The 12,305-nt window shown below is 55.5% G+C and overlaps 1 protein-coding gene across 1 annotated transcript; it reads right to left on the bottom strand.

Annotated features, from left to right (window-relative positions):
* Window positions 1-736: 736 nt before the first annotated feature.
* On the bottom strand, window positions 737-11,189 carry UBE2Q1 (ubiquitin conjugating enzyme E2 Q1). The gene is made up of 13 exons (XM_068922390.1): window positions 10,884-11,189; window positions 8,699-8,803; window positions 8,209-8,313; window positions 7,400-7,450; window positions 4,976-5,116; window positions 4,300-4,384; window positions 3,699-3,759; window positions 3,061-3,151; window positions 2,901-2,959; window positions 2,344-2,392; window positions 1,964-2,059; window positions 1,535-1,601; window positions 737-1,170 (listed from the first exon to the last, which is right to left on the bottom strand). Exons 1-13 carry the CDS (start codon window positions 11,172-11,174, stop codon window positions 1,139-1,141), a joined length of 1,233 nt encoding a protein of 410 aa, XP_068778491.1. The 5' UTR covers window positions 11,175-11,189; the 3' UTR covers window positions 737-1,138.
* Between the last annotated feature and the right edge of the window lie 1,116 nt (window positions 11,190-12,305).

Genomic DNA, 12,305 nt, shown 5'->3' with positions numbered 1-12,305 from the left:
ACACTGCTTAGCATCGTAATTAACCAGTTGCCATGCTCAACTCACCAGCACCACAGTGCAGATGCATAAATACAGGTTTGTCTCCCACAACATTGAGCTTGCTCACCCACCTTCCCCACCCCACGCGGTTAGCAGGGAGAGACAGGCAAAAACTGCTACAGCTAGCTCCAGGTTTATCACAACTGAGCCTCTGCTCGTCTCTGCCTCACTGCTTAGCAACACAGGACACTGAAGAGAACAGTTCGTAGTGAGAGCTGGCAGCCCTTAGAGCTGGCAGCACATACAAACCATTCATCCGCAGCAGGACACAGGTAACTGTTACAGATCTTTCCATCTCCGCTTCCCGAGGTGTAAAACTTTGCAGTTTATAAAGAGAACAGTCTGTTCTTGATCTAGAGGAGAAGAGGGCTGGAAGCCCTGCTCCTTGGTTGCCTGGGAAGAAGGGTTTCTTTCTTCCAAGAAAGTTTGTACCAGACTTTCCCACTTGGCTTGTCCATGAAAATCGCAGAAGCGTTGACACCAAGCAGGCTTTGGCCATTCCTTTACCCCCACCTCCAAGACGGCCCTTTCACAGGCCCTCAGCTCCACTTACTGCCCCGCGACTGAACCAGCTCGGTGCAGTGTTGAAGATGCAGCATGGCAAGGCCACTGCAAACTGGTTTGCTCCATGCTGCTGCCAGCCGAGGGTAGAATTCCACCCAACAGCAGCTTGGAAAAAATTAGTCAGACCAGCATCTTCAAATTAACAAACTGTAATTTTTCTCCAAAGATACATTTTCCATACACATCCATCATACACTGTAACAAAAAAAAGCAGTGTACATGAAATAAGAAAATAAATTAAATCCGTAGCATAGGTAAGGAGGATGCTCTAGACTGGAGTAGAGTTGAAAGTTTCCAGCGATACAAGAGGCTCAAAAGTTTGTTTTAATAAGAATGCCTGCTAGCAAGGGTCCAGCAAGTGTTTTAGGTCAGTCCAACTGCTTAAACAGTTTTCTTTAGAGTTTATAACAGCCATTATTGTCCTGCAACAGGCAGAGCTATTACATCCTGGGAGAAAGCCAAAGAGGCATCTTAAGATCCAAGTACAGCATTCAGAAGATAATCAAGTTGGTCCTGCAGTATCCAAGTATCAGCGCTAGCCATCTTCCTTGGGCGGTGTGTACCAGCCTGAAACAAGAACGGAGATCCGTGAGAGACAAAGCTGTACGTGAGCACGAGCGCTGCGCCTGAAAACACACAGCTAGAAAAGCTGCAGAAATAGTATCTCCAGTTATACCAGAGGGACCCCAGCACCAACCACCAGGGTGGGAAGGGCAGAGGGATGCTGCAACCACGTTTTCTGCCTTAGAAAGCAGCTGCTGCTCCTGGCTGTCAGGGTGATCTTGCTCCAGGCAATCTCTGCACTTGGGCAGTTACAGATGGGGCAGAAAAAACTCAAGCAGCTTGTCTGGATGCTCCGTCTAGAGGAGTCCCAGACTAGCAGGGAGAAAGATCACCATCCTGCAGACGCTCCCTCTCCCTCAGGCCTTACCATTTTTCTCATGGATCTGAACCAGGGACTTGTAGGACTGCTGTGCTCTTGTCAGGCTGTACTGATTCTGCAAGAGAAGTCAGGTTGACAGTCAGTCCAGCTAGAACCTAGCATATCAAGCAAGGCGTTTCACACGCCTTCCCTACACAAACTGGGCTGCCAAAGAGCTGGTAGGTTTCTCATCTGCATCCATTCTGATAACTGCTTCCTAAGTCTGCTTACGTGGTACAAAAACACAGTTCCCAGACGCCTGCCCTTCCCTTCCCAAGAACTCCTCGGACTACAGCACAGTCATAAAAACCGGCCTTTGTGTTAGGCGCTCGTGACCCCAGACACCCAAGAGCTTTGCTTTGTCTTAGATCCACAAAGCAGCTTGTGCCTGCCCTGAGGGATAAGACCCTGCCTTGGCTGCCCCAGACCACGTCCTACCTTATTGGCTCCAAATTGCACTCTCGCTTTCCCTTTCACCAGAGTGGCGCTGATCTGCATTATCACCGACTCGATGGAGTACGCGCTGCTCCAGCCCTGCAGGACAGAGATCAACACAGTGAGGCCAGAGTGGACCGCTACCCCTGGGTTGTGTTTGTCAGCAGCAGAGAAAGGGCCGTTCCAAGCACTGCGCAGGCATCACAAAGCCATGCCAGGTTACAGCTGCCAGGAGGAGATACAAATAGCAGTAGGGGCAGGGTTCTGCTGCCAGCAGGCCCCAAACAGTGGGAATATGAAGCATGACAGACAGCAGCTGCTACCCAGACCATGCTGGCAGCCTTGGAGTCCTAGGCCCTCCCAGGGCAGCTCCCAGTACCCACCTGCTTTGTAAGTAGCTCCATGCAGATGGCACCGCCACCCAGAACATACCTTGGGGAAGGGAACAGGCAAAGTCATGTTAGAGAGAGACACAGGCTCACCCACCCCCTGCTCCACAGGGGAGCAATTTCCTCGTGGCCCCAGAGCAGGTCTCAGATAAAACAAAAAACCCCACCAACCCCTGCCTATACTGCCCGAGAGCGCCCAACTAAGCAGGTTTCCGCAACTTTCATTCTTCCATCCTTCCACAATCACACCTCTGCGACAGGGCTACGCTTTGGATCCCTATTCCCTTCCCACAAGCACCACTGCCTGCAGCAATCAGAGCAGGTACTACTGCAAGGGAGATGGGTCACTGCCACCACTGGCATAGGCCAGTCACTTCACCGGCTATTGCAGACCCATATTACCAAGATTACAGGACTATGCAGCACTCCTCAGTGGATAAACCTGAGGAACTGCCACTTCTTTATAGCACATATACTATGCCATACTGAAACTGCTTCGAGAGGCAGCGCAGGAGACCTTGATGAGCAGAGACAAGCAAGCAGTTACTTACCCCCCTGAGAGCACAGGGGACACGACCCTTACAAACGGTGGGTCAAAAGGAAAGTTATCCTGGAAGGAGAGAAGGGAAACAAAGATGTTGAGAAATGTCTTCTCTTAGGACTCACTGAGGCAGGCAAGTCTCGAGGGCGGGGAGGTATAGAAAGCCTTACTTTAAAGGAGAAGTTTAGGAGGATGAAATCTGTTCCTTCTTTCTCTTTGAGGATCTGGAGATCATTGTGCAAAGCGCTATCCTCGTCAACCCTGTCAAAGGAAACCCCCAGAGGGTCAGAGACAAGGTCGTGCACATAAAGTCAGTCACACGCTGCCAATGAGCCCGAGCTACTTACTGTACCTGCACAACCTGGCTGGCACGTGGGCCCTCAGGTTCACACCCAGAGGGTAGTGGCAGCATGTGCTGCCAGCATTCTGCTCCTGGTTTGCAGAGAAGACCATCACACCCTTTGCATGCTGCCAGCTTAAAAATAAAGACTGCCTGGCCCAAGGAAGAGACAGTATTGGTGTCTGGAGGGTGTGAAAGCTCAGGATTTTGTCTGATGCGCCTCTTCCAGGTCTCTAGGAACAGCAGACAGACTTGCAGAGCCCTAAGAGTATCTCACTTCTCTGGAAATATCATCTCCTTTCTGACGTGGAGACAGCAAGCAGGCTGTCCATGAGACTAAAAGAGGCTAAACTAAGCTCTGCCAGATGCTCCCCTGCCCTGGTCACTTCTCCCCTTGCTCACGGGGATGTTTTGGTCCCACCACCAAGATCCACAACAGCTGCATGTTCCCAAGATAATGCCACCTACTTCAGGAGTTTGACGTTCCAATCGTACAGGCTGTCGTTCACTAGTTCAACTGCATAGTATCCTGCAAAGCGGAGAAGACGTGCGTTAGCACCGGAGAGACTGAACAGGCATCCAAACAGGGGTCTGTGCTGTCACCACCCCTCATCCCTGCATCACAAACTGGCACAAGCCCACCCCAAAAAAGGAGGACTTATCTAGAAGGGCCGTCCTGATGGTAGCAATTTTGATTGCTCCTCCTTGAGTCCTAGTGCTCAGGAAAGGAGTAGGAGCAACATCACCAACTAAGGCCAATACATACAGCAGAACGGCACGTGCCAACAGACAAAGGCATTAGAAAAGTAGCTTTTGTCTCAGAAATCCTCTCGCTCACCGCATGCTCATTGCTTCCACCCAGCACTAACAGGGAATGGAGATGGGCGGACAGTTTTGCTCACCCTTGACCGAGCCACAAGGCCCGAGATCCCCTTCCTCACAACAGAGCTAAGCAGAGCAGAACAAATCAGCTCTGAGGCCCGTTAGGTACCACCCGGAATGACTAGGGAAATCCCTGCATGAAGAGTGGGTCAGCAGCCCCCTCCCTCAAGCTTCTTGAGGTACTTACCGCCCTTGAAACTTGGTGATCGGTAAATATCCCTGAGCTCCTTCATTAGCCGGTCAGTGGCCTGCACAGACCCAGACACTGCACCCTAAGAGGAATTTGGGAGGAGGGGGAATTGCATTGTTACACTGCACATGCTGTGGCCATTGCTAAGCGAGGCTATAGCCTGAGCTAGAAGTCCTGCTCCGGAATACCTGGCCCCTAGACCACACCTTACTGTGTCCCCCACTTCTCCCCGTTTTCCCCTTTCACCCTAGAGCAAGTTCCCTTGTCCCAGGCAGTGCAGCTGCAGCAGAGATACCTCCATGCCCTCTGAACTAAGAGACTGCCTAAGAGTCTCAGAGCAGAAGTTTAAGCACAACCCACCAGGCGTCTCCATGGCCCAAGGCAAAGCCCAGCTCCTGAGAGCAGGGGAGAAGCCAAGATCTTGGTGCAGGAATGCTGTCCTGCATAGCACCGATATCTCAGGGGCACCAGGCTCACCCGAACCCAGCACTTACTCCCATGAGCCGCAGGGGCAGTTAACTGCCTTCTCTGCATAAGCCACACCAGCCCCTGACGGCCTTTGCTGTACCTTTGGCTGGAGACTGTCCCTTTGATATAGGGCTAGCAGGTGTCTCCATCACTCCCTTGGGTCCCTCTGCTTCCCCAACCCTCTGGCCCTCCAGGTGACACGTACATTTAAGTAATCTTGCCTCTGGTTCTTTTTTATTTTCTCTAAAATAGCAAGGTTTTCCTTCCCAATGCCTTCATCCTCTGTCTTTTTTCCGTCTGCTGGCTCTTCCTCTTTCATCTCATAGTGGTCCAAGTCCTCAGTGTCCTGAGGAGGGGAGAAGAGAGCTAGCACGACATCCACTCTCAGTATGAGATCCGCCTGCTAGTAGGAGATCCTCCCTGCTCTGAGTTAACTGTGGAGACCAAGCTGCCTCTCAATCAAGAAGCATTCCTAGTGCTAACCTCCCTCCCAAAGCAATCCCAAGCCTCGCTAGTAGGCACAAACATTGGGATGGAAGAGAAGACACAGGACCTCAGTACGAGGAGGTTGTCTGGGCATGTTCGAGAGATTCTGTCCCACAAGCAAGAATTTTCAGGCACTGGGCCCCTGCAGCCCTCCTGTGCCAAAGCCAGCAGGCCAAGAGGCACATTTCCCTTTCCAGATTTAAGTTGGGCTCATATAAGCTCTTTGTTCACTGGATCCCTCGCTGCCAAGTCTCACGCCTGTTTACAATTAGCCATTAATCTTACATACACTCCTCAACGAGCCTCATGTAACTGCAGGGCATCACATCTCAGCATACCCACGGCTTAAGCAGCCCTGTGCTTCATTTTTGGTGGGCTGGAACAAAGCACAGATACTCGAGGCAGCGCTGCTGAGCTGTATTATTCCCCCTTTGTGAACAAATACTCAACAAGAGCACAGGTCACCAGCACAGGAAGAAGAGATGCTTTCACACACAAAGTTCAGCGGCTCAGGACGTTTCCCCCGATACAGAAGTCACATTTCACTACGTGTCTGGAGGCTCTTTTCAGATCAGCTCAGCTCTCCATCCACACAGCAAGCTGCCTAAGTTCTCCCTAACACGGTCAGAGGCTCAGCCCCTCGTCCCTTTCCACAGTAACATCCATCGAGCTGGCGTGCGCAAGACCACTCATGTTAATAATCAGCAAAAAACAGTCACAGCAACACAGTGGCCACTGCAGACATCTTTTCTGCTGCACAGTGGCTATTGCCACTATGGAAGGCTGCATGTCAACATACAGGACTGAGCTACCTGGAAACTGCCTGCAAATGGCTACGGACATGCACAGCTGCAACGCTGGTATTAAATCCTCCGAGCAAGTGTGTACTTTAACCTCCCCGGGCTAGCCGTTGCTATTCTGGATGAGCAGCATTTTGGGAAGGGCTTTGACATTTTTAGACCTTCACACAGGAAAATAGATCCTCCTAGAAAATCCCTCGAGTGGATTAACCTGCATAACGTATCTCTGCACCAGGGCAGAGTTCAGATGCTCTGCTTTTCAGACACAGCCCAACAAATCCAGCTGCACAAAAAAGAAACCTTTGCTTTAAACGATTCCATCAGCTGTACAATAATGCAAGACATCAGCAGAAGGCATGAGGGGGAATACTGCTCCCTCATACGCAGCTTATCACTAGAAGCCACTCAGTTCCCAAGGATCTGTTTTCCAGCCCACGGGAATGTGAGGACTTGCACATCAGAAATTTGCCACAAAGCAGCAAGTTTGTAGATACGCAAGGTTATGTACGGTATCAGTTTAAGCCCACACGTTTTCTCTGAGGACCCTTGCAAAGATTGGCCTTGATTTAACAAGCTATTAACTTTGCAAAAAACCCCCAAAACTGCGGTGTGTGCTAAGTGACCTGCCCCTAGGTTCTGCGGGGCTTCTAACTAGGTGCATATGCCTCACACACCCAAGGAGAAGTGCATCACAAAATATCACCATGGAGATTCAAGATTATTCCACCCACTTCTAGAGATCTCTAAACCACAAACCAAACAACCGAAGCCTGTGGGTTTTACAGCATGATATTCTCAGCCTACGGTGAAGTATAGCTGCCTCTACCTCTCCTGCCAATTATCTTGCTTGCACACTGAGCAATCCTACCTAATCCTCTCTGCAGGAGTCAAATTTTCACGGTGTGATTTCCCTGCCAGCAGTGGCAACTCAGCTCTGCAAGCCCAGGAAATCAAATGGCTCACGAGTAAATTTCAGACTCTAGAGAACAGCAGCCCAAACTGAGAGAGAAACCGGGCACAGGGTTCCATTCTTAGCTCATTTTACACATCTTCAGAGGCTATGGCAATGCTTTTTGCTGCTGCAGTTCTCTGCATTTTGTTAATGCATCACTCCCACCTGTGTCTGAGGCCAACGGCCTCCTGGGAGCCCAGTAGGAAAAATGCTGAAAACAATCAAGCTTTTGACCGAAACTGGCTACAACAGGATCTTCTCTATCTGGACTCCAAGAGCTACTTCCAAATATGATCTCTGTGTCTGAGCACCTTTTGTCAGACATCTCATAGCAACAGTCCCTGTGCTCAGCTGTCCGATGTACTTCCTCACACAGTGAAGAGGCACTTACCTCTGGCATCTCTTCATCTTCCTCTTCAGAGGACACTTCTTCCTGTGTGCTCTATGAGGACAAAAGGACAGAGATAAAGATTGCATGATTGGCTTCCTGTGGCAGAGCTCCTGGAGGATATGTCAGCTGAGCCACCAGGTCCTTGCAGCATGGGCCTAATAACCTCCTTTTTTTTTGTTGCAAAGCTGCAGCTAGACACACCAGTAGCAGCTCCAAGGGCTGGGCAGTGCTGTGCCTCACTGACTGCAGGGGGACCCTAGATTTTTCCCCAGCCTTCCAAGGTGCTTCTGAGGAAAGGTTAAACAGGGATTTACAGGCAGAAACAAGCTAAAAGCAGAGTTAGGTCAAAACCCTTTACAGGCAACTACACCAGAAGAGCTACTGTACCAATGAGGTCAGGGATGTAGTCAGGATAAGTCAAACGAGCAACATCTGAGATACTACTGCTCTTCTGTGCAGCGAGACAAACAGCAGGCCACCAAGCTGGCCGCAGGCAGCAGTGCTGGGTACAAGGAACCAGGCTGTCTTTATCAAGGAGATGAATCTGCCCCAAGCAGAGAAGATAAATGCCTCACGTTCAACTGGAAGAAAACCCAGCAATACTGGCCAAGGTTCAGTACCACACTAGATGCAGCAAGAGGGGCACATCACCGCACAAGCTGACAGACACATCAGGGTGAGAACAGCGCTAGTCCGTATGCTGTCTGTGCCATCTTGTGTGGTGATGTGGTTAGGAAGCTTCAGCCTTTAAAGCAAAAACCTGAGAATTCATTCTATACACTTGGGACATCTCATCCAAGGTTACTCACCTGTTCTGCCGGCAGAGGCTGGTCTAACATTTCAACATCTGGATGTTGGGGAAGGTTGTAGAGTTTGCACAGGTCTGAGATTATTCGCTTCAGGTGCTGCAAAAGCTGTCCAGAGAGTAGACAAATGTCACAGAAACCCAGGGATCCTACATATGAAGCTAAGCTTCAGCTATCCTCAGCAACCCTGTAATTTACTCTACTCCACAAACAAGTAAGGCTCCCAGTGAAGGCCCAGAAGACGCTCCTTTCTGCACAGCACTACTTCCAGCAGCAATGAGCACACAAGGGAAAATCATGCCCAGCATCAAGGAAGAGCGTGTGGAAACTCAAGACAAGCCAGAGCCGCTCATTCCAAATTTCCAAACCCCTTTACGACAGCAGAAGCATCCTCCCACCTCGGGCAGTTCAACGAACACAGCAGGGATTTTGCGTTCAAGAAACAGACGGCCTCTCTTCACCCCTCCCCTTTCCCCACACAGTGCCCCCTCACCAGCGTATTTCCTTTCTTGACTTCCACCAGCCTCTCCAGGATAGCTGCCAGGTTTGGATCATCTGACTCTACAGACCATATTGGGGGAACAGCTGGATAAGACTCCTAGAGAAAAGGAGAAGGTGGTGTTTGAGCCACTGTTAACTGCCTCAGTCCCACCTACGCAGACTGTGGGGAGCAGAGCAGGCATCCAACCAGGACAGGGAGCTGCAGCCCTGCATCTCCCACAAATAGATCCCTTCAAACTGCACACATCAGCAGAACAGCGTCCAAGCAAGTGCACTCCACCCTCTAGACTAATCCCGGATGGAGGGCAAAACAAACAATAGCTCCGACCGCACTAATCTATCTCAGCTATGTGCTGCTTCTCTCCCCCAGCCCCGGGGAACTGGATGGAATAAGGAAGGTTACAACGCTTTGACCACCCCTTCAGCTGCCTGGGCGTTCGGGGCTGGGGGACGAGAAAGCGATTAATACAGAACAGCAAGGACATTTCAGGCTGCCACACAGGCCTCTCGCGTCACTAGGTCTGGAACAGAAATGCTGGAGGAAGAGATTACATATGCATTGCCACTGACAGCCGCATCCAGCACCTATTCAGAGGCAGCATGAGAGGCCAAGCTGACGCCTTTTATTCACAGCCAAGCTGGCTGACAAGCTTTGTCAACTTTTCTTCTAAGTCACCCCTCCGGAAAATCCCAAACACATCCGTCCCATCTCACGGCTGTACACTTCTGCGTTAGGGGCTTTCCAGATACTGCTGTTCCTTGTCTCAAGCTGCAATACCAGCTTAAACCTGCCTTGTGAGATCAGATCCCATCACACGTGCTGTTAACTCCACCGAGTTGGCTGCACACACAACATGTCATCCTGGAAGGCTCTTCGGAGGTGCCAGCATTGGCAAACTGATCCAAAAACAGGATCCTGCAAAATCCAGCCCAGGACTAGTCAGAAGTCCCAGATACCCCAGAAACATCCAGTCCTTGCTGTGATACTTTGTCTCTCACACTAGGCCAGCCAAGCGTTTGGGTTTTTTTAAATGTCAACTCATTCTGAGCCACATGCAAAGATCTTGGGCAGAGAGATTGAGCACGTGTGGGTGGCTGGTGAGAGGGCATGGATGTTGTAAACATTAACTCCAGGAGCAATAACCTCCCCTGAGATACAGAGAATTATAACAAGGCCTTGAAATAGGCAACCCAGTCTACCCAGGAATATCTTCCCTGGAGCTCCAGGAGAGGAAAGCACAGGCCTTAAGAATTCACCTTGGTCAGGGACTGCAGCTACTTGGCACTTTCCCTTCCAACTTCAGAAATCCTAGAAGCATTTCCACTTAAGACAGCATCCACTCCACAAGCCCATCAAGCACGTTTGCAGTCACATCCTGTTTTCAGAGCAATGACCCAACTCATGCACCACATCCGCGAGCGGGCTGCTCTGGACTGCAGCTCACCACCCCACCGCTGCTCCGCGACCTGGCGGCAGCCCCCGCGTTCAACGCGTTTCTGCGTCCGTCCTCTCTGGGGAAACAGAGAGGTGGGAGAAGACGGCGACGCCTTCGGGACGCAGCAGGGCAACACGCAGAGCGATCAGCGCTCGCTCGAGGAGATTCCCCCGCCGCGCCACGAAGCGAGGAGCGCGGCACCAGGGCCGCAGCCCAGAGACGCACCGGGCTCCAAGCGGGCACGCTGGTCCGGGCCACCCAGGGAACCCCGCGTCGCGGCGCAGGGTCCCTCGCTGGAGCTGGGGAGCCAACGGGGATTTCGGGGGCGACCTGCTCCCCGCCACAAGCGGCGGCGGCCCGGGCTCCGTCAGCCAGCCCTCGAGGCTGGGGTCTAAAGGGTCAAGGCGAGACGGTTTCCCAAGAAGGCGCCTCGTCTTCCAGGTGCCGCCGGGCCGCTCTCCTGGGGCACGGGTCACCCGTGCGCTTCGGTCCGGTCCGGTCCGGTCCGTGTGGCGAGAAGAGGCCGCTCGGTCCCAAGGCGGCGGCTGGAGCGGGAAGCGGCGACGCACCGGGCCTGGCCCGGTCCCCGCAGCGGGGACTGCCCGTCCCGGTCCCGCGGAGCCCCGAGCCGCCCCCCCAGCCCGAGTCGGGCTCCCCGACGACGAGGCGGGACCCGCCGCGGCCCCGGTGCCGCCTCCCCCCCCCCGCCCTCCCGCCGGGCCTCACCGGGCCGGGCCTCACCGTGATGTTGCAGTGGATGCGGACGGGCCCCGGCGGCGGCCCCCGGGTGCCCGAGCCACCGGCGCGGGCCCCGGCGGCGCCCGGGACGAACTCGCAGCTGATCTCGTCGGGGCAGGCGCTGCCGATGCGGAACCGCTCGTGGCCCCGGTGGAAGATGGACTCGAGCAGCCGCAGCTCCCGCCTCAGGAGCCGCCCGGCGGGGGCCGCCGCCACCCCGGCCCCGCTCCGCCCGGGCCCCCCCCCCGCCGCCGCCTGCGACCCCGCCGCCTCCTCCGCCCCCGCCCGCTGCATCTTCCCATGGAGGGACCCGCTCCGCCGCCGACGGCCCCGGGCCCCGCCGCCGCCCCCGCCGCCGCCGCCGCAGCCCCCGGAGCCGGCCCAAGATGGCGGCCGGGACGGGCCCCGCTCTCCGGAAGTGACCCCTCCCCCGTCGCCAGGGGAAGGGGGCGGGGCCGCGCCGCGCCGGAAGCGCCCGCCCCGCCCCTCCCCCTCCCCCCGCCGCCGCCGCCGGGGGCGGGGCGGGGCCGCGCGCGGGAAGTGACGCAGCCGCCGCGGCGCCCCGGAAGTGAGGGGCGGTCTCGGCGCCCGGCGGCCTCCGGCTGCGGGAGGCCGGAACCCGCCCGCCCGGCGGCGGAAGCGGGGCCGGGGGGCCGGGCGGAGCCTGCGGGAGCCTCAGTGTCCCCGGGGCTGGCGGGTCCCCGGGGGGGGGGGGGCCCTACGGTCTGTGGGGGCCTCTGGGCTTGGGGGGCCTCCGGGGGTGCCAGGGCCTGGGGGGGATCCCAGAGGGGTCCCTTTGGCCTGGGGGGCCTCCGGGGGTCCCGGGACCTAGGGGGGGACCCCGGTGGGGTCCCTTTGGCCTGGGTCTTGGGGGGCCTCGGGGACCCTGGGGGTGCCGGGGCCTGGGGGGGGGACCCTGGTGGGGTCCCTTTGGCCTGGGTCTTGGGGGGCCTCGGGGACCCTGGGGGTGCCGGGGCCTGGGGGGGGGGACCCTGGTGGGGTCCCTTTGGCCTGGGTCTTGGGGGGCCTCGGGGACCCTGGGGGGTCCCTTTGGCCTTGGAGGGGACGCCGGTGGGGTTGCTTTCATCTGGGCCTTTCGGGGGCCTGGGGGGGGACCCTGGTGGGGTCCCTTTGGCCTGAGCCTTGGGGGGCCTCGGGGTCCTTGGGGGTGCCGGGGCCTGGGGGGGGACCCCGGTGGGATCCCTTTGGCCTGGGCCTTGGGGGGCCTCGGGGTCCCTGGGGGTGCCAGGGCCTGGGGGGGGACCCTGGTGGGGTCCCTTTGGCCTGGGCCTTGGGGGGCCTCGGGGTCCCTGGGGGTGCCAGGGCCTGGGGGGGGACCCCGGTGGGATCCCTTTGGCCTGGGCATTGGGGGGCCTCGGGGTCCCTGGGGGTCCCGGGACCTAGGGGGGGACCCCGGTGGGGTCC

This window comes from Struthio camelus, chromosome 30, assembly GCF_040807025.1.
Source record: "Struthio camelus isolate bStrCam1 chromosome 30, bStrCam1.hap1, whole genome shotgun sequence".
Lineage (NCBI taxonomy): Eukaryota > Metazoa > Chordata > Aves > Struthioniformes > Struthionidae > Struthio > Struthio camelus.
The sequence above is the reverse complement of the archived record's forward strand: the minus strand, read 5'-3'. Positions and strand labels throughout refer to the sequence as shown.

Coding starts and splice junctions, on each gene's coding strand:
- UBE2Q1 (XM_068922390.1), bottom strand. CDS start 11,174: ATGCAGCGGGCGGGGGCGGAGGAGGCGGCGGGGTCGCAGGCGGCGGCG. Junction 3,152..3,698: donor TGGAACGTCAAACTCCTGAA/GTAGGTGGCATT, acceptor TTCCTTTGACAG/GGTTGACGAGGATAGCGCTT. Junction 1,602..1,963: donor TGCAATTTGGAGCCAATAAG/GTAGGACGTGGT, acceptor CTTCTCTTGCAG/AATCAGTACAGCCTGACAAG.